Source organism: Petaurus breviceps, unplaced genomic scaffold, assembly GCF_028583685.1.
Source record: "Petaurus breviceps papuanus isolate PSGF00001 unplaced genomic scaffold, PetGlider_PUasm1.0 90994, whole genome shotgun sequence".
Classification (NCBI taxonomy): domain Eukaryota; kingdom Metazoa; phylum Chordata; class Mammalia; order Diprotodontia; family Petauridae; genus Petaurus; species Petaurus breviceps.
In genome coordinates this window covers 1658774-1684858 of record NW_027187393.1, presented here as the reverse complement: position 1 = coordinate 1684858, position 26085 = coordinate 1658774, and the positions used below count along the sequence as shown (strand labels likewise).

At 43.9% G+C, this 26085-nt stretch overlaps 2 protein-coding genes and 1 long non-coding RNA gene across 7 annotated transcripts; 1 reads left to right on the top strand and 2 right to left on the bottom strand.

Annotated features, from left to right (window-relative positions):
- Positions 1-1657: 1657 nt before the first annotated feature.
- On the bottom strand, positions 1658-3600 carry LOC138153419 (uncharacterized). Its single transcript, XR_011166378.1, has 2 exons — positions 3462-3600; positions 1658-2625 (listed from the first exon to the last, which is right to left on the bottom strand). It is a non-coding gene; the product is annotated as an uncharacterized lncRNA (long non-coding RNA).
- Positions 3601-3665: 65 nt separating this feature from the next.
- Positions 3666-16760, top strand: LOC138153418 (lateral signaling target protein 2 homolog). 4 transcript variants are annotated; one of them, XM_069077521.1, is made up of 4 exons: positions 3666-3838; positions 8267-8347; positions 14500-14640; positions 14725-16760. In XM_069077521.1, the coding sequence occupies exons 1-4, from the start codon at positions 3797-3799 to the stop codon at positions 14818-14820; spliced, it is 360 nt and encodes a 119-aa protein (XP_068933622.1). In that variant the 5' UTR covers positions 3666-3796; the 3' UTR covers positions 14821-16760. The 4 variants fall into 4 exon arrangements, 3 of the variants coding, with proteins under 3 accessions (XP_068933622.1, XP_068933624.1, XP_068933623.1); XM_069077523.1 differs by having other exon boundaries at positions 3670-3838; positions 14721-16760; XM_069077522.1 differs by having other exon boundaries at positions 3670-3838; positions 14739-16759.
- Positions 16761-18581: 1821 nt separating this feature from the next.
- On the bottom strand, positions 18582-25632 carry LOC138153587 (lateral signaling target protein 2 homolog). Of its 2 annotated transcripts, XM_069077818.1 has the most exons (11): positions 24593-25628; positions 24109-24311; positions 23785-23874; positions 23547-23636; positions 22474-22572; positions 21913-22338; positions 21309-21397; positions 20717-20809; positions 20148-20228; positions 19802-19905; positions 18582-19406 (listed from the first exon to the last, which is right to left on the bottom strand). In XM_069077818.1, exons 1-11 carry the CDS (start codon positions 24764-24766, stop codon positions 19290-19292), a joined length of 1566 nt encoding a protein of 521 aa, XP_068933919.1. In that variant the 5' UTR covers positions 24767-25628; the 3' UTR covers positions 18582-19289. The 2 variants fall into 2 exon arrangements, with proteins under 2 accessions (XP_068933919.1, XP_068933920.1); XM_069077819.1 differs by lacking the exon at positions 20717-20809 and having other exon boundaries at positions 24593-25632.
- Between the last annotated feature and the right edge of the window lie 453 nt (positions 25633-26085).

Here is a 26085-nt window from a genome sequence, read left to right as displayed (position 1 = left end):
AGTAGAAGAAGAGATCTGGGTGAGGACTGAGAGAGAACAGGGAGCTTTTCCTTTTTTTTTTTTTCTTTTTGGAGGGCAATTGGGGTTAAATAACTTGCCCAAAGTTTTTTTTGTGTGGTGTTAAGTGTCTGAGGACGGAACTGAACTCAGGTCCTCCCGATTCCAGGGCTGGCGCTTTACTCACTGCGCCACCTAGCCGCTCCTGAACAGGGAGCTTTTGACAAATGTCATCAGTTTTTTTTCAGTAAAATATGAGACAAGGTTCTTAGCTGAGAGGGTGCAGGAAGGCAAGCCATGGGAGCTTTGAGGAGGTATGAAAAGTTTTGGAAGAGCCACTGTGGTGAGTGGGGATAGTGTTACTTAGGGAGATGTAGAAGTATTGCATATCAGTAATGAGGGCCCAGCTGAAATTATGTAATATAAATCCATGGAAGACCCAGTCAAAATAATCATCAGACCATCAATGAGCATTTATTACTTATATTAAATCAATTATATCTATTATTATTTATTATCTTACTATATACCAGATATTGCTGAGTGGGAAATATGAAAAAAGGCAAATATATGATGCCTGATCTGAAGGAGCTCACAGTCTAATGGGGCTGACAATGTGTAAACAGCTATGTACAAACAAGATATCTATATCTATCTCTTTATCTATGTGATAAATTGGAGATAATCAATATAGGAAAAGCACTAGCATTAAGGGGGATTTGGACAGTCTTGTTATATAAAGTAATATTTAAACTGGGACTCAGAGGAAGCCAGGGAGCCCAAGAGACAGATCTGAGGAGAGAGTTCCAGGCATGGGGGATAGCCAGTGAAAATGACCAAAATAGGAGATGGGGTGTTTTGTTTGAAGAACGGCAAGAAGGCCAGTGTTCCTTGATCACAGTGTAATAGAGGGGAGTAAGTTGTAATAAGAGTGGAAAGCTGGGAAGGAGCTAGGTTATAAAGGACTTTGAAAGCCAAACAGAGGATTTTATAACTGGTACCACAAAAAGTACTACTCTAAATATATTGGTGTATATTTATACCATATATACTATATATGAGGTCTTTTTTTTGTCAGTAACCTCTTGGGGGTAATATACCTAGCAATGGACCCTCTGGGTCCAAGGGTATGGATATTTTAGTTACTTTATTTTTGCAATTCCAAATTGCTTTCCAGAAAGTCTATACAAACTGACAGTTCCACCAACAAAGTTGGAGTTGCTTCTCCATGATGCATCTGACATTGGCTATTCCTGATGTTTGTGATCTCTGTAAGTTTTCTGAGTGTCTGTTGAAAGCTCAGAGTCATTTTGATTTGCATTTCTCTTATTATTTAGCAATCTGGAGCATTCATTAATATTGTTAATAGCAGTCCTTTTGAAACCAATAGGCATTTATTAAGTTCTAAAAGTTTGCATGGCACTGGGGAAAATAGAAAGCTTAGATGAGAAGGATCATGGAATAATGGAAGAGAGCTGGCCTCAGAGATAGGAATACCTGGGTTTGAGGTCACCTCTGACACAATCTTGGGCAAATCATTTAACCTCTTAGTACTCTCAGGCAATTCTCCACAACCACAAACTGTCAAGAAGGTGCCAATGTACATTAATAGCAAAGTTCTTTACCAGATTTTTCCTGTACTGAACAAGCCTGATTTAAATTTTTTTTAATTTAAATTTTTTAATAAAAAATTTCTGTTTCTTATATCATCATAGCATTCTACGTATCTCTCCCTTTCCCCATCTTGGAAGCCATCCCATGTAAAAATAATATTTTTTTAGAAAGGGGAGAAAAAGACAGTACAACAGATTGGTATACTAAGAAAATCTGAAAACATGGGCAATATGTGACTTCTGTGGGCCTCCCACTTCCATGAAGCGGTAGATTGGGGGCATCTTCCCACATCTCTTCATTCCAGTCTCAGTTGATCTCTATAATTTACTTTTGAGTTTTTGCTGTGTAGTTGTTCTATTCATTTACATTGTTGTCATAATTGTGTCTGTTATTTTCCTGGTTCTGCTTCTATCACTCTACATCAGTTTGATGGGGGGGAGGGGGAATCCCAATAGGTTCAGCAGGAATTCTGATCTTATCTAAGACCAGAAAACCTGCAATATCATCTGGAAAGAATTCAAGGTCTCAGGCTTAATTGGAGTGAGAGTTGTAGAAGTTTATTGTTACGCTTCCATGAGAAGCGGGCAAGAGTCCTTTAGGGGACCTGCAAGTGAGAAGGGTACATGCTTTTTACTTGGTGCATAGACAAAGGTCAGAGCTGACCAAGAGGAGCATGTGAATAGATAGTTTAGATAAGATTTGGGCCAGGTTGAAGGAGACAAAAGGCAAGGATAAAGAAATGAAGAGATTAAGTAAGAACCAAGGGGTCACAGGGTGTTGCCTAGGTGGAGTGTGGGATAGGGAGAAGGGGCAGATCTCAAGGGTGGGAAAGGACAAATTGCAGTTACAATTGAACAGACTGGTTTTACAAGTTGGTTTCACAAATTGATCTAGACCCCAGGTACCCCATGAAGTTCATGTAGATCTTCCCATACTTCTTCACACACATCATTTCTTACAGCACAGTAGTATTCCATTAATAATTTCTTTAGCCATTCTGTGCAAGGAACAGTGCTAAAATGGAGATACAAAGACAAGTAAAAAAGCAATCCCTCATCCCAAGGAACTTAAATCCTATGGGGAGATAAAACTGGAGCCTAGAAAATAAGTGACAGATTGTTTATAGTGGGACACAGTGCTAACAGCTAGGGCAGTCAAAAAAAGTCTTTGATAGGAGGTGGCACCTGAGTTGAGCTTTGAAGGAAGCTTTTTACAGATGAAACAACAGAACCAGAGAAGTTAAATGATTTACCTATAGACACTAGTAAATGATGGATGGAGCCTAGGTTCTAAGCCTGGTCTCCTGATTTCAAGTGAGGACAGTGCTCATACCAGGATTCCATACTGCTTCCAAGAAGATAAGATATGGACCCAACTATACTACAGGGCAGGAGGTGATTAGGTCTACGTGCCAAGGACAGACATTGTCATGTCCAGTTGTTCAGTTGTGTCTGACTCTTTCTGATCCCATTTGGTGTTTTCTTGGCAAAGGTATTGTAGTGGTTTGCCATCTCCTTCTCCGGATGAGGAAACTGAGGCAAACAGAGTTAAGTGACTTGCCCAGGATCACACAGATAGTGTCTGAGGTCAAATTTGAATTTAGGAAGATGAGTTACTGACTACATGCCCAGCACTTCATGCACTATGGCGCCACCTAGCCGCCCTAACAACAACTGCCCTTTCTTTAATGCTCTGGAATTTTACGAAGTGTTTTCCTTTACTTCAGCCGGGATCCCAGGCATTATTATACCCATTTCACAGATGAGTTCACTAAACCCCAAGGGAAGTGCGTAGGCGGAGTTGAGTCCGAGATATGAGTCTGGAGTTCTAGTTCTGTCTCTGCCACTTACCTGGGCAAGCCCTCCCTCCTCTCGGTTTAAAACGATATGGGTAGACTAGGTTATCTCTGAACCCAGTCCTGCTCTAACTTTCTAAGATTCCGGAACCCAACGCACTAGTCCCTAACGAGATGCTACCTGGGAGTTAGGTTCTGGAACAAGTCCCAGGTTGAGATAGATTCCTCCTTTTACTCCTCCGCCTCCTATATTTTCAGGGCCAGCCCACCTCGGGGCTGATGGGGCGGGGAAGGCGGCGCGGCGGGGGTGGGGCAAGACCGGGTTCTGCTCTGCCAAGGTGAGGCGACCCTAGGTGAGGTTGGGCAGCTGTCCCTTTCCCTGGTTCTGTCATGCTGCCGGCCGCCGTGAGGAAGTGGTTGAATCGGCCCAAGGTAAATTCCCCCGATCCTCATCCTCTTCTTCCTGGAGCCAAGACCCCCAGGTTCCCCTAGACTCTAGCTGCCGCTTCCCCTCCCCTGCTCTTCCTAATGGGAGGCGCCCGGATCCCCGCCAGCAAATAAATAGGTCCCTCCTTGTTTTTCCCTCCTTCAGACCTTCTTCCCTACGCTGAGTGTCTAGACTTTCTAAAAAGAGAAAAAACTTCCATAGTTACACCCAGTCCTCCCCACCTCCCTCCCTGCCGGCGCCTGAGAGAAGGCTGCCCTTCCCATTGGTGGGCGTGAGGAAGGGGGTAGTCAGGGTGAGCCTTGAGAGATCAGCTCTGTCGGTTGTGGGACGAGTGTGTCTCATCCTGGAGCTCTCAGGGAAGGTGTGTGTGTGTTGGGGGGGGGGGGGGGGTGGTGGGGGGGCCCAAGGGGCCCGCCCGGGGGGGGCGGGGGGGGGGGTGGCACCCGCCGGGGGGCGGGGGGGGGGGGGGGGGGGGGGGGGGGGGGGGGGGGGTGTACTCTGGAGTCTTTCCCAAGGGGCCCCGACAGGACCTTCTGGGTTTGTGCCACCAGTCCAGAAGGTATCCTAGGTCAGGCAGGTGGTAAAGAATTAAAATAAACAGGGGGAAGAGACGGCAGGGTTTGAATGAGAACAGCCTCTCCTTGGAGGGGGCAGCCAGCCCCTTTCCTGAGTAGGAAGTTGGAGGGTGGTTGGAGGACACCCGGCTGGTTCACCCTGCCCGGAAGCAAGGATTCTGGGCTAACCCTTTGCTTCCTCTCCCAAGTTAGGCCTCTTCCAGTCAATCCTGTTCCTTCTGAAAGCAGTTTTTCCAAAGGGTATGAGGAGGTGGAGTAAGTGGAGGGAAGGAGGTGTTTGGGGGGTGAGTCAGAGCTTGTGCCCCCCAGGGCTTGAAGAAACCTCCCAGGGCTTTAGAGACAAGACCTAGAGACAAGAGACTGGTCAATAGAGGAAATTAACTCTTCCATATCTTTCTTTCATTCATTCATTCATTCATTCATTCACAATACCACATAATACAGACTAGGACACCAGAGTCAGGAAAACTCTCATACCCATGAAATTATCCACTTCTTCCTCTTTGGCTCCAAGCTTCAACTCCTTGCTTGAATTTGGAACCTGGCTGGTGCAGGTGCCACTTTAAAAAAAATGTATTGCTAATGGTCTCTGTGATCATAATGGCTAGGTTCAAATCCTAAACTCTGAAATTTATTAGCTATGTGACTATGAGCAAATTACTTAATTTATCTGAGCCTCAGTTTCCCTAGTTCAGATTCTTATCACTTCTCTCCTGGACTACTGAAATAGTCTCCTAACTGGCTCCCTTCCTCCAATCTCATTACCTTCTCCATTCTGTCACCCACTTAGCTGCCAAACTGATATCTCTTAAGGCCAGCCCAAGAAGCTTCTGTGGCTTGCTATTATTGCCTCTGGGATAAAATAACAAACTTCTCTGGCATTTGAAAACCCTTCACTTTCCTTTGTTGTTGTTCAGTCATGTCTGACTCTTTGTGATTCCATTTGGAGGTTTTTTGGCAAAGACACTGTGGTTTGCCATTTCCTTCTCCAGCTCATTTTACAGATGAGGAAACTGAGGCAAATAGGGTTAAGTGACTTGGTCAAGTACACACAGTGTTTGAGCCTGGATTTGAACTCAGGTCTCCTAACTCCAGCCCAGGTATTCTGTGCATTATGGCATCACCCAGCTGCCCAATTCACTGTCCAGCTCCAACCTGAATCTTCATTCCCACTAAACTGGCCTACTCAAAGTTCCCTTTTCACACCATTCCATTCCTGCCTCAATGCCTTATGACCACACTCTCCAATTCAGGGAATGCTCTTCTTGCACTTCTTAGACTCCTTGGCTCTCTTAAAGGCATACCTTAAGTGCCAACCCCTACAAAAGCCTTGGAGATCTCCAGGCTTCCAGTTCTCTATTTTTCAAATTAAGGGCAGCCTCAGTTCCTCATTTGTAAAATGAGCTGGAGAAGGAAATGGCAAACCACTCCAGTATCTCTGCCAAGAAAACCCCAAATGGGGTCACAGAGAGTAGGAAACAACTGAAACGACTGAACAACTTCCCATATTACTCTTTATTTACTTCATATTTACTTCTCTCTCCTCGGTTGTTTCCCCTAGGAGAATGTTAGCTCCCTAAGTTCAAGGGCTGGTTTTAATTTTTTTCCTTTGTATCCCATTGTGCCCTCTGTTTCATTGTTAACACACTTCCACTTATATTAGACTGGTAACCTTCCCTCCCCCACACACCCAGAGCTTTGTGTTTATTTTGTATTTATTTAAATGTGTGAATAACACAGGACTTAAAAGTTGTACCCATTAATGTCAATCAGTTAACAAGCATTTATTTAGTGCTTATGTGAAGAAGACTGGCCTTGTGCTAAGAAGCTTTTATTCTAATGGGGGAGACAAAATATTCATATATCGAAATATCTACATACATATACACATATGTATATATACATACACACACACACACACACAAAGTACAGAGTCTTTGGAGGGAGGGCGACACTGGCACTTCAGGGGACAAGCAAGGGCCTCATACAGAGGGTGGCACTCCACCCAAGTGTTGAAGGAAAACAAGGAATCCCAGAAAGAATGGTGGTGAAGTAGGGCATTCTAGGCATTGGGAACAACCATTGCTAAGGCATGGAGACTAGAGATGGAATTTTAATTGTGAGGAACAAAATAGAGGCCAGTTTAATTGGACATAAGTAAGGTGTAATAAGGCTGAAAAAGTAGAATGGGAACAGACTGTGAGTTCTAATAAGAATAACTAACATCTATATAGCATTTGCCATGTATCAGGTGCTTTACAATTATTATATCATAGGCTAGGTGGGCCAATGGGCCCTGGAGTCAGGAGGACCTGAGTTCAAATCCGGCCTCAGACACTTAACACTTACTAGCCGTGTGACCTTGGGCAAGTCATTTAACCCTAATTGCCCTACCTTCCCCTCTCCAAAAAGCAGAAAAAAAAGAGGTGGGTACAATTATTGTATCATTTGATCATCACATAGGAGGTAGGTGCTATTATTGTCCTCATTTTACAGATGGGGAAACTGAGATAAATGAGGTCAAGTGACTTGCCCAGGATCACACATTCATTATGATCAAGTGGGATTTATACTAGAGCTGCAAGGATGATTCAATATTAGGAAAACAATCAAATAATACCAAAAGTTAAAACATTTAAAAACCATATGATCATCTCAATAATTCAAAAAGAAAAAAAACCTTTGACAAAGTACAATTTTATGCATAAAACCCTACAAAATATAAGCACAGAGGGACTTTTTTAATATCATAAATAAATCTACCTAAAACCAAGAACAAGTATCATATACCATGGAAATATACAAGAATCTTTTCCAGTATATATGGGAATGAAGCAAGTATGTCCATTTTCCCCCCTATTATTTGATATAGTCTTGGAAATCCTAGCAATAGCAATTAGGAAAGAGAAAGGAATTAAGGTAATAGGGCTAAGTAAAAAAGAGAAAAAATTATCCCTGTTTACTGATGATATGATGGTTTACCTGGAAAACAATAGGGAATTAGCAAAGATATTAATTGAGACAATAGCTTCAGCAAAGTTACAGGCTACAAAATAAATCCTTAAAATCAATAGCATTTCTATATAATAATTAAAAAAAAGCAGAAGAAGCAATAATAGAAAGGAAACTTTCATTCCAAATAACTTAAAAATGCATAAAATATCTGGGGAGGAACCCCCCAAAACACACAAAAGACTTGTATGGATTCAGTCACAAAGTGCTCCATTACAGAAAATAAAAAGCAACCTAAAGAACTGGAGGAATATTCGGTGCTCATAGCTAGGCCAGGCTAACATAATAAAATTATATTACCAAAATTAACTTATACTTTCTTTTTTTAAAGAAAGACATGTATTTATTTTGCTTTTTGGAGGGGGAAGGTAGGGCACCACCTAGCCTCCCTTAACTTATACTTTTAATGCTATACCAACCAAATTACCAAGATAATACTTTATAGGATTTGACAAAATCATAACAAAATTCATTTAGAAAAACAGAAGATCTAGACCAGGGGTGGGGAACCTTTGTCCTTGAGGCTACATATGGCATTCTTGGTCCTAGGGTGTGGCCTTTTGACTGAGTCCAAGTTTTTTTTTTTAATTTAATTAATTAATTTATTTACTTTTCAGTTCCACAATCCTTTGAGTTTCAAATTTTCTCCCCCTCTCCTCCCACCCCAGCGTTGGCAGCATGCAGTGAAATATTAGTCAGGTTGTAAAAAGAAGAATTATAACCAATGGAATGAACAATGGGAAAGAGGAAACAAAACAAAACAAGAAAAAGAAAGAGAGCAAGCAGTTTGCTTCAATCATTCAGACTTTGTAGTTCTTTCTCTAGATGTGGATATCTCTTTCCATCATGAGTCTTTTGGAGATGTCTTATAACCTTACATTGCTGAGAGGAGCCCTGTCTATCAAGGTTAGTCATCACACATACATTGTATCTGTAATTGTGTACACATTTCTCCTGGTTTTGCTCTTCTCACTCAACATCAGTTTATATAAGTCTCTCCAGGTTATTATGAAGTCTGTCTGCTCCTCATTTCTTATAGCACAGTAGTATTCCATTACATTCATATACCACAACTTGTTCAGCCATTCCCCAATTGATAGGCATACCCTTGATTTCTAATTCTTTGCCACCACAAAAAAAGCTGCTATAAATATTTTTGTACATACGGGTCTTCCTCCTACTTCTATGATCTGTTTGGGATACAACCCTAGAAGTGGTATTGCTGGGTCAAAGGGTATGCACTTTATTTATAGCCCTTTGAGCATAGTTCCATTTTGTTCTTCAGAATTGTTAGATCAGTTCACAGCTCCACCAACAATGCATTAATGTTCCAATTTTTCCACATCCTCTCCAGCATTTATCATTTCCAATCTGGCCAGTGAGATGTGGTTCCTCAGAATTATTTTGATTTGCGTTTCTCTAATCAATAGTGATTTAGAGCATTTTTTCGTATGCTTATAGATATCTTTAATTTCATCCTCTGAAAACTGCCTGTTCATATTGAGTCCAAGTTTTACAGAACAAATCCTTTTATTAAGGAGATTTATTCTGTGAAGTTTGGATTCAGTCAAAGGGCCACACTTGAGGGCCACATGTGGCCTTGAGGCTGCAGGTTCCCCACCCCTGAAATATCAAGGGAAATGATGAAAAGAAGCAAAGATGGAGGGGGGAATAGCCATTTCAGAGATTACACTATATTATAAAGCAGCAGTCATCAAAACCATCTGTTACTGGTTAAAGATTAGAGAGATAGATAAATGGTCTGGATAAGAGAGATTAAAAAACAATAGAACTCAATAATTTGATAAAGTGAAAAACTTAAATTACCTTGGGAAAAACATAAATTAGACTTAAGTTTATGCCACACTCCACAACATATTCTAAGTGGATATATGATCTCAATATTAAAGATTATACTATAAAAAAATTAGAAGAGAAACACATTATGTACCTCTCACAGGTATGAGCAGGAGATATATTATTAACCAAATAGATAGAGGCAATTACAAAAGATAAAATAGGTAACTTTGATTACTTGAAACTGAAAAGCTTCAGCATAGATAATACATCTAGGATAAAAAGGGAAGCGGTTGAATGGGGGAAAAAAGTCTTTGTAACAAATTTCTCTGATAAGAGTTTGGTATCCAAGATATATACACAACTAATAAATATATGTATGTAAGAATAAAAGCCATTCCACAATAAATAAATGGTCAAAGGATATGAAAATTAGTTCTCAAAAGAACTGCATAGAGTTCACAGCTACATGAGAAAATGTTCCAAGTCACTAATAATAAGAGAACTGCAAATCCAAACAACCCTGATATTTTTATCTCCCACCCTGCAGATTGGCAGAAATGACAACACATAGCAACAGTCATTGTTGGAGGGGTTGTGAAAAGATAGGCACACTAATAAATTTTTGATGGAGCTATGAAATGGTTACCAACATTTTGGAAAGCAATTTGGAATTATGCAAATAAAATGACTAAAATTTCCATACCCTCTGAACCAGAGACTCCATTATTGGGCTTATATTCAAGGAAACTATCAATAAGAAAAAGTTCCCATATATTTAAAAATATCTATAGCAGCACTTTTTGTGATAGGTAGGAATTGGAAACAAAGTAGATGTACATTGACTGGGTAATGGCTACATGAATTGTGATACTGAATGTAATGGAATATTAGAGTGCTGTAAGAAATGATGAATGTGATGAATATAAAGAAACACAGAAAGATCTCTATGATCTAAGTAAAGTGAGCAGAGCCAAGAAAATAATAGACACAATAACCACAACAATGTAAATGGAAAGAAAAACTACACACCCCAAAACTGAAAAGTAAATATAATGAAGTTATAAAGATCCAGTGGCACTCAGGGGCAGCTAGGGGGTGCTGTGGATAGAGCACTGACCCTGGGGTCAGGAAGACCTAAATTCAGATCAGGTCTCAGACACTTACTAGCTATATGACCCTGGGCAAGTCACTTGACCTGTCTTGCCAACCCCTTTACCCCAAAATAAGAAAAAAAGAAAGATCAAGTAAAACTCAAACAAAGAGACACGAGAAGCCATCCCCTTCACTGAGGTGGGAGAGCCACAGATGTATACATTGCACATGGCCTCAGACATTTTCAATGTATTGATCAGTTGTGCTGATATTTTTTCCTCTTTTAAAAATACTATTTGTTATATGGGATGGCTCTCAGGGACGGAAAGGAAGATGGATATTTGGGATACTATGGTGATGTAAAAACTAGAAAATATCAATAAAAATTTGTTGAAATGAAGACATTATATCAAAGGACAAGCTCAGACACACAATCTCTCAGAGGAGCTCTTTGTTACTCAGAGGGCAGACTGTGACTCTCCTAAGCCTGATGCATCTTCAGTCTCTCCCTCTCCACTGGCTCCTTCCTCCCTTCCATGGACAAACTTACTGAAAAAGCTATCTACACCCTAAACCTCTCCTTCCTTACTCTCTTCAGCCTCTTATAATATGGTTTCTGTCTTCACCTCTCTGCCAAAATTGTTCCCTCCAAATAAGGGAATGGCTTTTTGGATGGGGCAAAAGGAGGGATATTTGGGATAACTATGATGAAGAAACAAACAGAAGATAGCAATAAAAACTTATTTAAAAAAAAATAAATACCAGTAGAATGACTGAGCTATTTGCATGTTGTAGCTCCTGTTAAGTCCCTTTAAGAGTGGGGACTGTTTTTTGCTTTTCTTTGCATACCCCATTCTTAGCACAGTGCTAGGAATATGTCAGACACCTAATAAATACATGTCGATCAACTGAACAATAATTTCTGAACTTTATTTTAGGGTTTAAAGTCTTATCTATACTAGCTCCTTTGAAGTCCTGTGAAATAGGTATTATAGGTATTAGTGTTCCCATTTTATAGCTGAGTAAACTGAGGCTTATAGTGGTTAAATGATTTGCCTGTGGTCATTACGCAGCTAGTGATTATCAAGGGTCAGATTCTAAAGTCAGGATTTAAATCCAAGTTCTCTGTCTCCCAGTCCAGTGTTCTGTCCTCTGCACCACACTGTATCAAAAGTTGGAAAGTGGTTATAAAGCAAGATTTCATGGAAGTAGCCTTTGAGTTGAGCTTTAAAGGATAGGTAGAAATTTAATAGGTGAAGAGGGGAAGGGATATACTTCCTGATTCCCTGCCCCAATTTTAGTTGCCAATAACTTCCCATCCTACATTGAAATGTCTTTATATTTGTTTTGAATGTATTTTGTATATTTAATGAGTATATATTGTTTTCCTTGAGTAAAATGTAAAGGCTTTGAAGGGAGAGCCTATTCCATTGTGTTTTTATATTTCCAGTCCCTAGTTTTATGCCAAGCACATAGAAGGGACTTTATAAATGCTTCCTGAATAAATTTTAAATGAAATATAAGTAGCATAATGAACAAAAAACATGAAAGCAAATGACATTTTTTAGGTGAGAACTAACCAATTTAGCAAGACCATAGTGGATTTGGAGGTAAGTACTATGAAATAAGGCTAGGCAGGTGGAAGGGTGTTAGTTTGTGGGAGGCCCTGAATGTCAATTTAAATGAGTTTGAACTTTCCTCAGAAGATAGGAAACCATTACCTTTCAGGACAGCATAAGCTCTTTGATGAAAGGGACCATCTCATTTTTTTTCTTTGTAAGAGCAGTGCCCAAGATAGTGCACACTGTAGTTGCCAAATAAAAGCATGATGAACTAAACTGAATTTTTAAGTGGTATGATCTTGAGTATGTAAAAAAAAAAAAGTTTAACAACCAGCTTTCTGAAAAATGTGTACATGATATCCTTTTAAGTTGAATTTGTGTTATTAATGTTTTCTTCATCACTTGGTAAATCTAGACAATCAACAAAATAATAAATGAAACACTGATTTGTAACAGTTGCAGATTTCCTAGTCATAAATGCTCACACTGGAAATTTAACATTTGGCTCTCTGGTTCAACTTGGCTGCAGCACAGCCCTGCAAAGATTATTCTTGCAGTGGTGTGAGGAATGGATTGAATCGAGAAGAAAAATGGAGCCAGAGACTTTTTAGAAGACTTCTGTAATAGTCCAGGGAAGAAGTAGTGAGAGTGGTGGTAGAAACAGAGAGAAGAATGATCTCAGAGACATTGTAGTGGTTCATTGACAGGACTTAGTCATTGAACAAATGTGAGAAGTGAGGCAGAACACAAGGGTTGAAAATAAACACCCAAGTTTTCCACATGGGAGACAGTCTGGTAGTGTTACTGGATAAATAAATTAAGTAAAAGTGTTTAATAAGCACCCACTATTGTGCGAAGCCTGAGAATGTGAATCCAAAAGTGAGGTGGTTCCTAACCTCAAGGAGCTTACATTCTATTGGGGAAGACAACACAAAGAGGGGAGTTGTGGCCAGAGAAGGGAGTTGAGTCACAGGTGGAAGGGAATATGGTAAGCTTACTTCAATAGTGGATGAGTAGAGGGAATGTGAGAGATAGTCTTTGTTGTTGTTGAGTTGTGTCTAATTCTTTGTGACCCCATTTGGGGTTTTCTTGGCAAAGATACTGGAATGGTTTGCCATTTAATTTTCCAGCTCATTTTAGAGTTGAGGAAACTGAGGCAAATAGGGTTAGGTAGCTTGTCCAGGGACACACAGTTAATAAGTGTTTGAGGCTAGATTTGAACTCAGGAAGATGAGTCTTCCTGACTTAAGGCATGGCACTCTATCCACTCTGTCTACTTTAGTGCCACCAGCTGTCCCCAAAAGATGGTGGCTAGATACCTCATGGAAGATGAGTTTGCACTTTCTCAATAATCAGGACAGCTGTATCCCAGATCAGAACTACAAAGATGAGTGGGTTAACTGCCACCCCACCTCCTACCTGTATCCCTTGAGACTAGAAGGAAAAGGTTTGGGGAAAGGGAATGAGTTGGGTTTGGGGCATGTTTGAGTTTGAGTTCAAGGTGGAGATGTCTCTGGCCAGGGTGGGCTGAATAATAACCAGCACGTAGGTGGTATTTGAGCACATTCTATGCTCACAGTGATGCTGTGAGGAAGTTCCTACAGGGGGTATTATCCCCATTTTGTACATAATTGAGTTGCTGAGAGACTTGCTTATGGTCATACAGAAAATAAAGTGAGAGGCAGGATTCCAGTTCAGGTCTCTGCTGGCTCCAAGTAGCCAGGCCACCAAGCTGCCTCTCATAGATGGTGCACAGCTCACCTCTCAGCCCAGTCTATATTCTAACCTAATCTGCGACATCTAGGTGGCACAATGAGTAGAGCACTGGTCCTGGCATCAGGAAGACCTGAGTTTAAATCCAGTGTCAAACTAAGTGTGTGACCGTGGGCAAGTCACTTAGCCTCTGTTTGTCTGTTTCTTCTACTGTAAAATGGAAATAATAATGGGATTAAATGAAATAATATTTGTAAAGTGATTAGCACTATATAAATGTGTGTTCCTTCTCTAACCTATCCTTATGCAGTTTTATCCTTATGCTGAGAAACTGAAAGAGGTGGTATTCAGTCAGGATCCTATGGGTAATGGGCATGGGATCTGAATCTCTCCTGGCCCTGGGATCTTGGATACTTTGGAGACAACAATTGTGTTTGAGTTGTTCAGGTTGCTTAGTTTTATCTATTTTTTCTGTTTTGATGTTTAAATTGACTCTTGTAAGTGTTTAGCTAATTCTAAAATGACTCCTACGTCTATAACTAGTTCTTTCCTGTATGTTAAGATAATAGTAAATTTCATCATATGTGATGTCATTCAATGCTTTCCACATCCAGGTGGGGGCCCATGCTAAGCCCTACCTAGCTGGTAACACAAAGAATCATATATTTAGAGCTATGAGGGCTCTTAGTGATCATCTGGCCCAATGTCCTCTTTCTACAGGTGAGGAAACTGAGACCCATAGAGGTTAAGTGATTTGTCCAAAGTCATACTGGCAGAACTGGTATTAGACCCTTATCTTCTGACTCCAAATCCAGTACCTAGGAACCTGGAATGTGGGTGGGGCTCCCTGAGGGACACTGACTCAAACTGCCTTTCACCTTCCTTACCCAGAGGTCAGATCCTCGGCTGCTGGCTCAGTTTTTCTTTGCTGATGAACTGGTGACACAAGTGGTGACTGAAATCATCTGCCTTGATGTACAGGAAGACCCTCAGCACTACCTGGTGCTGCTGAGTCAGCTCCATGCCAGCCAGGTATATTTCCCACCCCCCAATATCAGCCAGGCCCCTTCGACACCATCCGTAGTTCCCTCTGTCTCACTCTGATATGTCAGGCAGACCTTTCCCCTTAGGGTCCTATGCCAGATGGATCGGGGAGGGGAGAGACTCCATGAAGGGAAATCAGCTAGGAAGCTATGTCAACAAAGCAGGTAAGAGACAATGAGGTCAAAGGGCATGGATCCTTTAGTCACTTTAAAAAAAAGTATAATTTCTAACTGGTCCAACCAATCTAGAAAGCAAGTAGAAATTATGCTTAAAAAAAAGAAAAAGAAAAAAAAGTGACACAGAGATCCCACTGCTAGGCATATACCCCAAGGAGGACAAAGACAGAAAGAAGGGTCTCATAGATGACTAAATATTGATCACAGTGTTTGTTTTTTTTTTGTGTGATAGCAAAGAACAGATAATAAAGTAGGTGCCCATTGATTAGTGACTTGCTAAATAAACTGATACATAGATGTAATGGAATAATAAGTAGGCCAGAAGAATTGATGAATTTGAGGAATTCAAAGAAGCAAGGGAAAACTTATCTGAACGGATATAGAATGACCTAAGCAGAAGCAAGAAAACAGCAGACACAATGAGTATAACTATGTAAATTAAAAGGACCAAAATTGGAAACTGAATGATGTGCAATTATAATAACCAAGCTTAGCCCCAGAAAAGAGGTAAAGAAAGAAATGTACTTTCTTAGGACTGGGTAAAGAACATTGCATATACCATCAAGCTCAGCTGATGTATTGTCTAATGTGCCAAACTTCTACTGACACCTTTTTTATTCTTTGTTACTTTGTTGCATAGGCAGAGAGAGCAAGGAATATATTTGGAAATAAAGGTGATATAAAAGAAAGATGTCAATAGGTTTATTTTTAAATTGATGATAAGGATCTGGACTAAGGATTCTGGAGGCAGAAACAGGACTTGGTAACTGGACATAGGAGCTGAAGGAGAGGAAAGTGTCAAAGAGGACAATGACAGGGAGGATGGTAGCACCATGGACAGGAACAGGGACCGCAATGGGAGGGGCAGGTTGGGTGGATAGCAATTCATAGAATGTTAGCCCTGGAAGGGAACTTAAGGGTCATTTAGTTCATTTTATGGTTGAGGAAACTAAAGCCAGAAAGTGGAAATGACTCCCCAAGGTCATAAAAAATACTATATATAATATACCGTGTTTCCCCGATAATAAGACCTATCCCGAAAATAAGCCCTCCCCTTACTGTGTAAGGTTTCTCTAAAATAAGCCCTCCCCCGAAAATAAGCCCTATTGAGATCCCCTGCACTACACGCTACCATTACGGTACCCTCTGTATGCACTGCCCCCCCCGTGAAACGCACGCCGCGCTTGGAGCTGCATCCAATCAGAGCTGCAGCAGTGAGCACGTCATCCTGTTCTTCCCCAGTGATTTGCTTATTGAATAAAGGTACATTTTTTTGCTCACATTTACCTGTTTATTAAAATTGCTGTCAATGTTCATTAAAATAAGCCCTCCCCTGAAAATAAGCCCTCGGGTGTTTTTCTGTCCAAAAAATTTAATAAGACAGTGTCTTATTATCGGGGAAACACGGTACTTATAAATTTAAAAAAAAATAATACAAGGTAATTTGAGGGGAAGGTTCTAGCATCTGGGGGAGGGGAAGGATCAGAAAAGGCCTCGTGAGGGAGGTGGTCTTTGAGATTTGAAGGAAACAAGGGATTCTGAGAATCGGAGATGGAAGATGAAATACCCTGTGCAGGCAACAGCCAGAAAATCAGTTTTGACTCTTTCCCAGAGCTAGTGAAGGGGATTGATGTTTTATCCCCAAAAAGGCAGGTTGTTTAGGATTTAAAATCCATCACCACCTGGCTCCAGAGAAGTGTGTATTTGATCATGGAGGTAATAGGGAACCAGTGGAGTTTCTTGAACTGGGGAGTAACATGGTCTGACTTCTGTTTTAGGAAAATCACAGTTCTACAAATTGGATTGAAGAGAGGTTTGAGACTAGGAAACTGATTAGGAGTCCAGGGCAATAGTCCAGGAAGAGGTAATGAGGGCCTTGAACTGTGGGAGTGGAGGAGAAAGGGATTCAGAAATGCTGTGAAGGTAAAAAAAAAAAAAAAAAAGAACCAGTAAGAATTGGAAGCTGATTAGATGTGGGTGAGATTGAGAAGTCAAGTATGCCACCAAAGTTGTGAACCTGAATGATTGGAAGGAAGGGGATGCTACTGTATAGACCCAGTCACTGTCATTCAACTTGCTTACCTGTTTTTCTTTGTTGTGAAGGAAGGCCTCCAAGGTGGAGAAATTATATATCTAGAAATGACTAATGCAAACAACAAAAGGCAAACGAAAACACCTTTTAAAAAATCAAGGGTCAGAAAATGGGCATCCACCAGTCAGGGGAATAGGTGAGCAAACTGTGGCATGTGAATGGAATGGAATGTTACTGAACCAACACAAATGACAGACATGACTAATCCAGAGAAACCTGGCGAAAATTTGTATGAACTGAAGCAGAGAGAAGCAAGCAGAACCAGAAAAACAATATACACTGAGACTGTAATAAAAGAATCAAGTAGAGCCCCACGTTGTGTAATTATGATGATTAATTTTGCCCCTGGAGAAGAGATGAGGAAATGTTCCTCCTTCCTTTTATTGGAAAGGTGAGGAAGTTGGGGGGAGGGAGCATTGTAAGTGATGGAAGACTGGGTTGCTGGGTCTATTGGTTTTCAGTGTTTTTGTTACAAGGGAAGGTTCTAGTGTGGGAGAGGGCAGGGAACAGTATATCTAGAAATAACTATGCTGTAAGAACATATGGAACAACAAGATGTTTTTTAAGGTCATGTTAGTCTAAAAGAAGAATCAAGGATCAAAGGTTTAGAGCTGGAAGGTGATCTTGAAGGCTATCAGGTCCAACCCTCTCATTTTACAGAAACTGAGGCCCAGAGCAGATAAGCGACTTGCCCAGGTTCACAGTTAGTTAAGTGTCTAAGGCATGATTTAAACTCGTGTCTTTCTTGACTCCAAGCCTCAATCTCTATTCACTATACCACCTAGCTGCCTCCTACTCTAAAATGAGGCATCAGCGAAGGACATAGCATGGAAATTATCACTGCTGTCATCATTACTAGGTGGTGGTAGTGTTCAGTCATTTTAGTCATGTCAGATTTTTTGTGACCCCATTTGGGGCTTCCTTGGCAAAGATATCGAAATGGTTTGCTATTTTGTAATAGTATAGTAATGAAGAGGAGCTAGATGGAGAAATGGATGTCTTTTTATTTCTTTATTTTTAGACAATTGGGGTTAAGTAATTTGCCCAGGGTCATACAGCTAGTAAGTGTCTGAGGCTGGATTTGAACTCAGGTCCTCCTGAATCCAGGGCCAGTGCTCTATCCACTTCACCTCCTAGCCACCTCCCCTTTTTTTAACCTTGCTATGTTGTGAGAAAATTTAATTGGATCAGTATGACAACAATGTTTAACTTTTATTGACATTTGTCCAAATAGTTGCATAAAGTGCTTTTTTTATAAACCGTGGCAAACAGGGTTAAGTGACTTGCCCAGGGTCACACAGCTAGTAAGTGTCTGAGGCAAGATGTGAGCTCAGGAAGATGAGTCTTCCTGACTCCAGGCCTGGTGTTCTATCCACTGTGCCACCTACTAGCTGCCCTCATTACCAGGAACAGAACAAAAATCAGGAATTATTGTCCACCTGGTTTTGTCAGGCCCTCAGCTACCTTCCTCCCACCCTCAGTACTCTAGCTCTCTGGATTTCTCTCTCTGTCCTTGCTGCTACTAATCTGCTATGGGCTGCTGACTACAGCTGAGTGTTAGAACTGGGAAGAGTAAAAGACCCTGAGCAAAACCCATCTTCACTTCCTTTAATATGTCTGTCCCCCATTGCCTGCTTGGCCGTAAGAGAGTCAAAGACCACTTTGACGAATCTCTATCTTTAATTAAACAAAAATACACCTATGAACAATAGGAATCGTACCTCCCTTGCCCCTTACCCCACCAGGAAAGCAGAACCGATGGGACAGATCAGGTCTTCACAAGCCCAGATTGGCCACAAGAGCACCCTCAGAAAGTAAGAAGAAGCTCCTAACTGCTCCCCTCCCCTCCCCACCACAAACACATACATAGGCATAGAAACACCTATCCATACTCACCAGGGTCCCCCCTCAGGCCAGGCCCAGACTACAGGCCACTAAAAGGTAGTGAGAGAGATGAAAAGGGCTAATCTATTGTAAGAGGTCCCAAGAGAACCCAAGAGGAAGGAAGCAAAGGGGAGAGAATGGACACACCCCAGCCTCTGCCCTTTCTTGATCACTCCTAGTGTACACACAAACCTTGTGTAGGAGCAATGAGAGTGGAACCCCTGAGAATTTTTGAGGTTGGGGAGGAAAGAGTGCCCCCAATCCACAGTTCGGGGACCCAAGAGCCACCCTTCACCCTGGGAGGAAGGCAGGAAAGTTCTCCCCTGCAGGTGCAAGTTCAATCTCTCCTCCCTGGGGCAGATCCAACACCCTGGATGATTGTCCCAGGGGCCTCTGGGCCTCCCTAGTCCCCACCCTAGAGCCTGGACACAGGCAGGAGTGGTTCCATCAGCTGGCCCCAGAGGCTAGTGCCTGGGACAGATGCATCAGGAGCAGCCTGGAAGGACATGGGCAGCATAGCAGTGGGCACACACCCGCACAGGCTTCATGTAGCCAAACCAAGGCAGAGGCACAGATCTGGATGAACATCGTGAGCAGAAGATCTGGAGGGCATGAGAGAAAAGCTCATTATCTGCCCAGCTCTGCCCTGAACCCGTGCGTCCAGAAAGGTCGGCCTCAGGAGCTGCAGAAGGGCCTGCACTCACCACCTCCACCCCCAGCACTAAGTACCGCCCTAGCAACACAGAATCATAGCTTTGTTCCCAGTTACCTATGGTCCAGGGAGGGATGCTGAGGCACAACTAACCCCTCTCTGGGCTTCTTAGGTAAAATGAAGGGCTTGAAGCAGGAGAGCTTTAAGGCCCACTCAAGTTCTTGAGTGTCCAAAGGTCTGAAAAGTGGGCCCAGGAGCCATCTGTCCCTCTCCCTCCCCAGCATGCACCTTTCTGCATTCTTTCTCCTCTACCTGTTCCTACCCTCCACCATCCAAGACATCTACCTTTCCACAGTTCTGACAGTGGTGCCTTCGGCGAGTGAGGCTAAAGGGAGTCTGGCAGGCAGTACAATGAAAACAGGCATGATCTGGGACCCAGGCAGGGGGCTCTGTGAGGCAAAGGAGGGGATGTGTCTGTGAGCCATTCCCTATGGACACCACAGCTGGGGGTGGGATGGGAACAATAATGGGTATAATACCTTTGACAGGTAGACCTCCAATGTGAGAGCAGTCAAAGCTAAGTGTGTGTGTGTGTGTGTGTGTGTATAAATACACAAGGGAAGCCACTAAAATTGCCCAGGAACCACTAGGGCTGAGCCAGTCTGTACGGGTCTATTTGGGCCCAACTTACCTTCTAGGCTGTATTCAGTACATGGGGTACAATCTGCCAGAGGGGCAGCCAACCTACAGCCTCCTTCCTCTGCTTCTTCCTCTTTGTTCAGGTCACAAGGAGAGAGGGGATGCAGTGATAAGTACAAGTTTGGTGGGATGGAGCCCAGAAGCAGTTCTGACTGCAGACCAGAACCCTGGTTTAGCCACAGCCCTCCTTGGGACCCCCCCTCCAAGTGGCCCAGGCAGTACTGCTCTGTGGGGCATGGATAACAGCAACAGGCTAGGGTCATAGATTTAGAGGAGAAAGGGCCCCAGAGTCCATCTCTGGCCAGTCATGGCAGGTTGGTATACTCTACTGGGTAAAACATTAGACTTAGAATCAAGAAGACCTAAGTTCAAATTCCGTCATTGACACTTACTAGCTATTGTGAACCCTGGCAAGTCACTTAATAATGCCTCAATGTCCTTGTCTGGAAGAGGAGCTTCTAAGGTCCCTTCCTCCTCTAAACTATGATCTTAAGATCCCTTATTTAACACGTGGAAACTGAGACCCAGAAAAATTAAGTGACTTGTCCTAGGGACCCTCACCTGGCCCAGGCTTGGATACCACCACCAAGAACACCATATGAAGGATGGCTCGGAGTTCACTGGCAAAGTTGGTCTGCAATTGGTCGGCTACACCTAGTGGGTAGAGGGTGCAACAGCGGCTCCTCCCTCTCCCTGGCAGTGCCCCACCCTTACCCTGAAAGATTCTGGGAAGGCTGGTAGAGACCTGTTCAGCCTCCCTCCAGGGCCTAGCCCAGAGGTGGGGAACCTGTGGCCTCAAGGCCACATGTGGTTCACAGAACAAATGGCCCTCTCAGTCAAAGGGCCACACTTGAGGACATAAAGGGCCACATGTGACCTCCAGGCCACAGGTTCCCCACCCCTGGACTAACCCTTTCCCTCCCAGCCTTGATCTGTTTCCCCATCAGCTGTGTTGATGATGCAAAGAGCAAGGATAGCCTAACCTCAATCTAGCCTACAGAACAGATGGGCCCAGACACCCAGGCCCTGACAGACCACCCTCTCTCACCCCCACACCAGCCTATGTCCGTGTTAAAGGCCCCAATCTTGAGCTTATGCTTCCCCTTTCCCCTATCTCAGACAATAGTGACACCACCAACACACCCTCCCTCACCTGAGATGCAGACAAAGAGCGAGTGGAGCATGTTTTGAGGGCTGGAGTAGCTGGCCCGAAGTGCCCTGCCCATCTTGGCCTGAAAGGTCCTGTCCCAGGAAGAAACAGAGGCTCACAAGGGTCACTTGTCCCAAAGGCAGCAGGGAGTCTGCTGGGGGGAGAAGGCTCCCACAAGCCTCCCCTTGAGCCCTGGGACAAAATGGGACTTTGGAATGGGTTGGGGTGGCATGGGACAAGGCAAGAAAGCAAAGGATCAGCATGCATGCACACTCAGCAGAAGGACCCAGAGTTCTGAGATTTCAAAACTAGAAAGGACCCTGGAAATCTAACTCCCCCACTTTCCAGACAAGCAAATGGAGGACTAGAGAGGAGCAAGGTCAGGACCCAGGTCTTCAGACTTCTAGTCTAATAAGATTCCTAAGAAGACTGAAACAAGAACTCTTCTGAGTCATGCACCAAGCTTGAGCTGGGTCCTGCTTGGGTGCCTGGCCTTGCTGGCCTTGGGGGGAATCAAGATGCTGACATGCTCTAAGGCAGAACTGTTGAAAGGCTCTTTTTCTCTGGTTTCTCCCACTAGAATCCTGCCTCCTAGCTGAAGGCTTACCTGGCAACCACTGACTGGTCCTGTCCACCAGGTTGGTGGGCACCATATCTTCTGGAGTCTTGTCTCCTTGCCTCTCTTGAATCCTGGACAGTGCCAGGGGACCCAGCTTCAGTGGGTACTGGCCCACCCAACAGCAGGGGGCAGGTAGCATCTCCAGAGTCAGTTGATGGGAAGGAGGTACCTGACTTGGTTCCCAGACTTTCATTTGATGCTCTTAAGCCCTGATCTGGACAGCCAAGGGTTGGGTTCTGCTTGAAGGGCAGATGTGAGGCAGGCTGTGGGGTCCAGACCCTAGTCTGACAAGAAGTGTTAGATACTAAGCTCTCTGGCCTGGGATTGTCCAAGGGCTCCCAGGGGGCATCTTCCATACACAGGCTCCGTTCAAGTATGAAGAGCTCGTCAGCTGATAAAACAACCAATAGGGCTCTGTAGGAGGAGAGGGGCCAAAATTTATCCTAGAATCCATGCCTGTCCACCTGGGCCCTATCCCATCCACCACAAGATCTCAGGGCCTCCCCAAACCAGACCAATGGGAACTATCTCCTTTCCCTCCCTGCTTACTGGATCTTCTGCAAAAGGCTTTGAAAGGGACTGAAGACAGAGGCTGTAGCACCAGGTGGGTTCAGGCTCAGGGGGCCCTCAGGGTGGATGAGAAGGCCACTGTGGAGCAAAGAACATATGTCAGGGTCGTTCCCAGTCCCTGACATCAGAGCTCATCTCAAAGTCAGGCCCTGACAAACATTTAATATGGATAAAAAAACAATTCTAAACTCAGGTTAAAAAAACTTTTACTGGCAGTGATATGGAGGTAGGGAGGGCAAAAGGAATATGTGGCTAGAAAGCAGTTTCTTTTTAGAAGACCTTAGTGGTCTTAGTGGACCACAAGCTCAGTGAGTCTGCAAAGTACATTCAATCTTGGGTTCAACTAATGATAAAATCAGACTGTCAGAGCTGGAAGGGACCTTAGAGATCACCAAGTCCACACCCTTCCTTTTGTGGTCGGGGAAACTGAGGTCCATGGAAGGTAGGCATAACAATGAGTGACAAAGTTAAGAAATGAAATCAGGTCTGATACTTTGTCCACTACACAATGCTGTTCATTCTAATGCTGTTATGCGGAAGAGGGGTCATGATTGTTCTTCTTGGCCTCACTGAGCCTGCTGTATATCTTGTGGTGGTTGGCAGAACCAGGAACTTAGGGCAGACCCTGCAGAGGCGCAACTTTCAGTCCAATAAAAGGAAAAGCCTCCTAAGAATTATTGCTTTTCAGAGACAGAAAAGGTTGCTTCAGGAAAGGATGATTTCAGGGTCTAACATTGGAGGCCTCCCTGAGGCTGAAGGGGTGACCACTCCACAGCAATGGACCTCCAGCCCAAAGATTATTTAGTCCAAGCCCCTCATTTTGCAAATGAGGAAACTGAGGACCAGAGGAAGAAAGCAACTTGTACAATATCAACAGGATTCCTGCTTACAGAAGGGATAGGACTGGTTGTTTTCTGAGGTAGCTTTTAGCTTGAGATCCTATGAACATCCACCGCCATTTCTCCTACCCCAGAGATTAGCAATAGCCTTGACCCTAGACCCCCACCCTTAAAATGAGGCCCTGAAAATCCCTGAGACCTGATTTCTCTCACCTGATGATAGCCAGGCGAGGTATGGTCAACATAAGACTGGGCTCATAGCTGTCAATCATCTCCTGGGTTATGTAACCAAGTTCCAGGGCCCTGATCCAGAAATAAGCAAGGAGATAGGTTGAGTCCTAAGCATAGTTTGGCCTGACCACCCCCTTCCCCGTGGGGGTCCAGCTTCAGGGGAGTCTTCCTTAAGCCAACCTGAGTCATCTCCTAAGGCCCTTCCCACAAGGTTGTTTACCTGGCTACTGTCTCACAGAAAAGTACAGCCATCTCCTGCTGCTGCTCAAGCTCCTCTGGGGACTTCACAGGGGCCACCATTGCAACATAGCTGAGAGGGAAGAAGCAGTGATGGTCAAATCCATCCTCTGGTGGCAGAGGCCTGCTCTGCTGCTGGCCCCATCTTCCCTCACTCACGTGTCCCACAGGCTTTCAGATCAAGGTGAAAGGCAGGAGGCAGAACCTCCGAGCTCAGATAAGGAGCTGAGAGTACAGTACAGCTAGGAGTAGTCACTTCCTGTTCACATCTCCCAGCCCCAGATCTGTCCCATACCCTTGGCCTTACTTGAACTCAAAGTCAGCAAAGAGGTTGTCAAAACGAAGCAGGGCAGAACACAAAGGCTGAGAACAGGGCCCAGGGCGGCCCAGACTCTGCTCTCTCAGGAGAGCTCGAGCCTGCTCTAGGCTCAGCAACAGATCCCGGGCCAGAGGCTGGAGCAGCTGCCGGGAGGTCTCATCCACTTCCACAAAGGAGCCAGCCACCAGGCACTGGAGGAACACAGGGTGCTAGGCTGAAACGGGATGGATCAGAGGTCCCTGGGTAGGGGCTGGGGCAGTATCAAAGCATAATGAGATGGGAAGGGAAGGAGAAATAGCTAAGCCCAGAAGCTCTTCTCTTAATCAGTGAAAGTTACCAGGACTTGTAAAGATGTTGGGCCAGATTAAGACCAACCAGTGGGGAGTTCTGCTGGGCTTGAAAAAGAAGGAGCTGATTGGCAGTTCCTACACCTCCAGCTCTGTACATGAGGCAGCCATAAGCTGACACTAACCTCGGCAGCAAAGAGCACATGGGACCCCAGGCTCACTCCCAGCAGCTCCTCTGGGAACTTGGCCACATAGTCCCGAGGTCTTCGATCACCAGACAGGTTCTCCTCCATTATCTGCTCCATCACAGCCAGTAGCTGCTCCTGGGGCACCAGGGCAAAGGGATGAAGCTCAATCATAGCCTCCTACTCCAAACCAGCCTTCCCAGCTTGAGATCTCAGACTCTGGGATCCCATTCCCAAGCCACAGCTTCCTCCCTTCTTCCCTCCACTGGAGAATCACTCTTGTGCTCCCAACCCCTAAATTCAGATGAGGATTGGGGAACCTTTGGTCTCAAGGCCACATATGGCCTTCTAGGTCCTTGAGTGTGGTCTTTTGACCAAGTCCAAGTTTTACAGAACAAATCCTATTATTAAGGGGATTAGTTCTGTGAAGTTTGTGTTCAGTCAAGGGCTGCACTCGAGGACCAAGAGGGCCAAAGGTTCCCCAACCCTGGTTCAGCCCATACCTATTCCTCCTTCCTCAAGTACTCAGCCCTGGTTCAGCCCATACCTATTCCTCCTTCCTCAAGTACTCAGCCCAGCCCTTGAAAGGGAAACTTGGATGCATATCACCAAAGAACCAAATGGATGCCTCACCAGCACCTAAACCTCTGATCAAAGACTATCAGGTATAGTAGATGGATTCCTAGATGGGAAGACAGAAATCTTGGGTCTGAGCCCCAGCTCTGCTGCTTTGTTTCTCCGATAATAAGACACTGTCTTATTAATTTTTTTGGACAGAAAAACACCAGAGGGCTTATTTTCAGGGGAGGGCTTATTTTAATGAACATTGACAGCAATTTTAATAAACAGGTAAATGTGAGCAAAAAAATGTACCTTTATTCAATAAGCAAATCACTGGGGAAGAACAGGATGACGTGCTCACTGCTGCAGCTCTGATTGGATGCAGCTCCAAGCGCGGCGTGCGTTTCACGGGGGGGGCAGTGCATACAGAGGGTACCGTAATGGTAGCGTGTAGTGCAGGGGATCTCAATAGGGCTTATTTTCGGGGGAGGGCTTATTTTAGAGAAACCTTACACAGTAAGGGGAGGGCTTATTTTCGGGATAGGTCTTATTATGGGGAAACACGGTATGCGTACCTGTCTTTCCCTAGTAACATGTAAACGCCTCGAGTTCAGGGACTGTTTCATTCTTGTCCTTGTTTCTCCAGCACCTAGTACAGCCCAGCATATAATAGGTGCTTAATAAGTGCGTGTTGAAGGTTGAGGGGAAATCCCCACCCACCCTTGGCAACTCAACCCGCTCACCCCAGCTCCGGGTATTTTTCGTGGTGAGCAGACTACTTCAGGCAGTGACAAGAGTCCAGGGTTAGCTTTGGGCCTGGCCCTCCCTACAGACGGTGGACAGGGGCTTTCCTGGGGCGGGTACGTTCTTCTGGGAATCACCGGGGTTGACCTGGTGGGCAGCTCTGTTCTGGAGTCTCTGCCAGTGCAGGC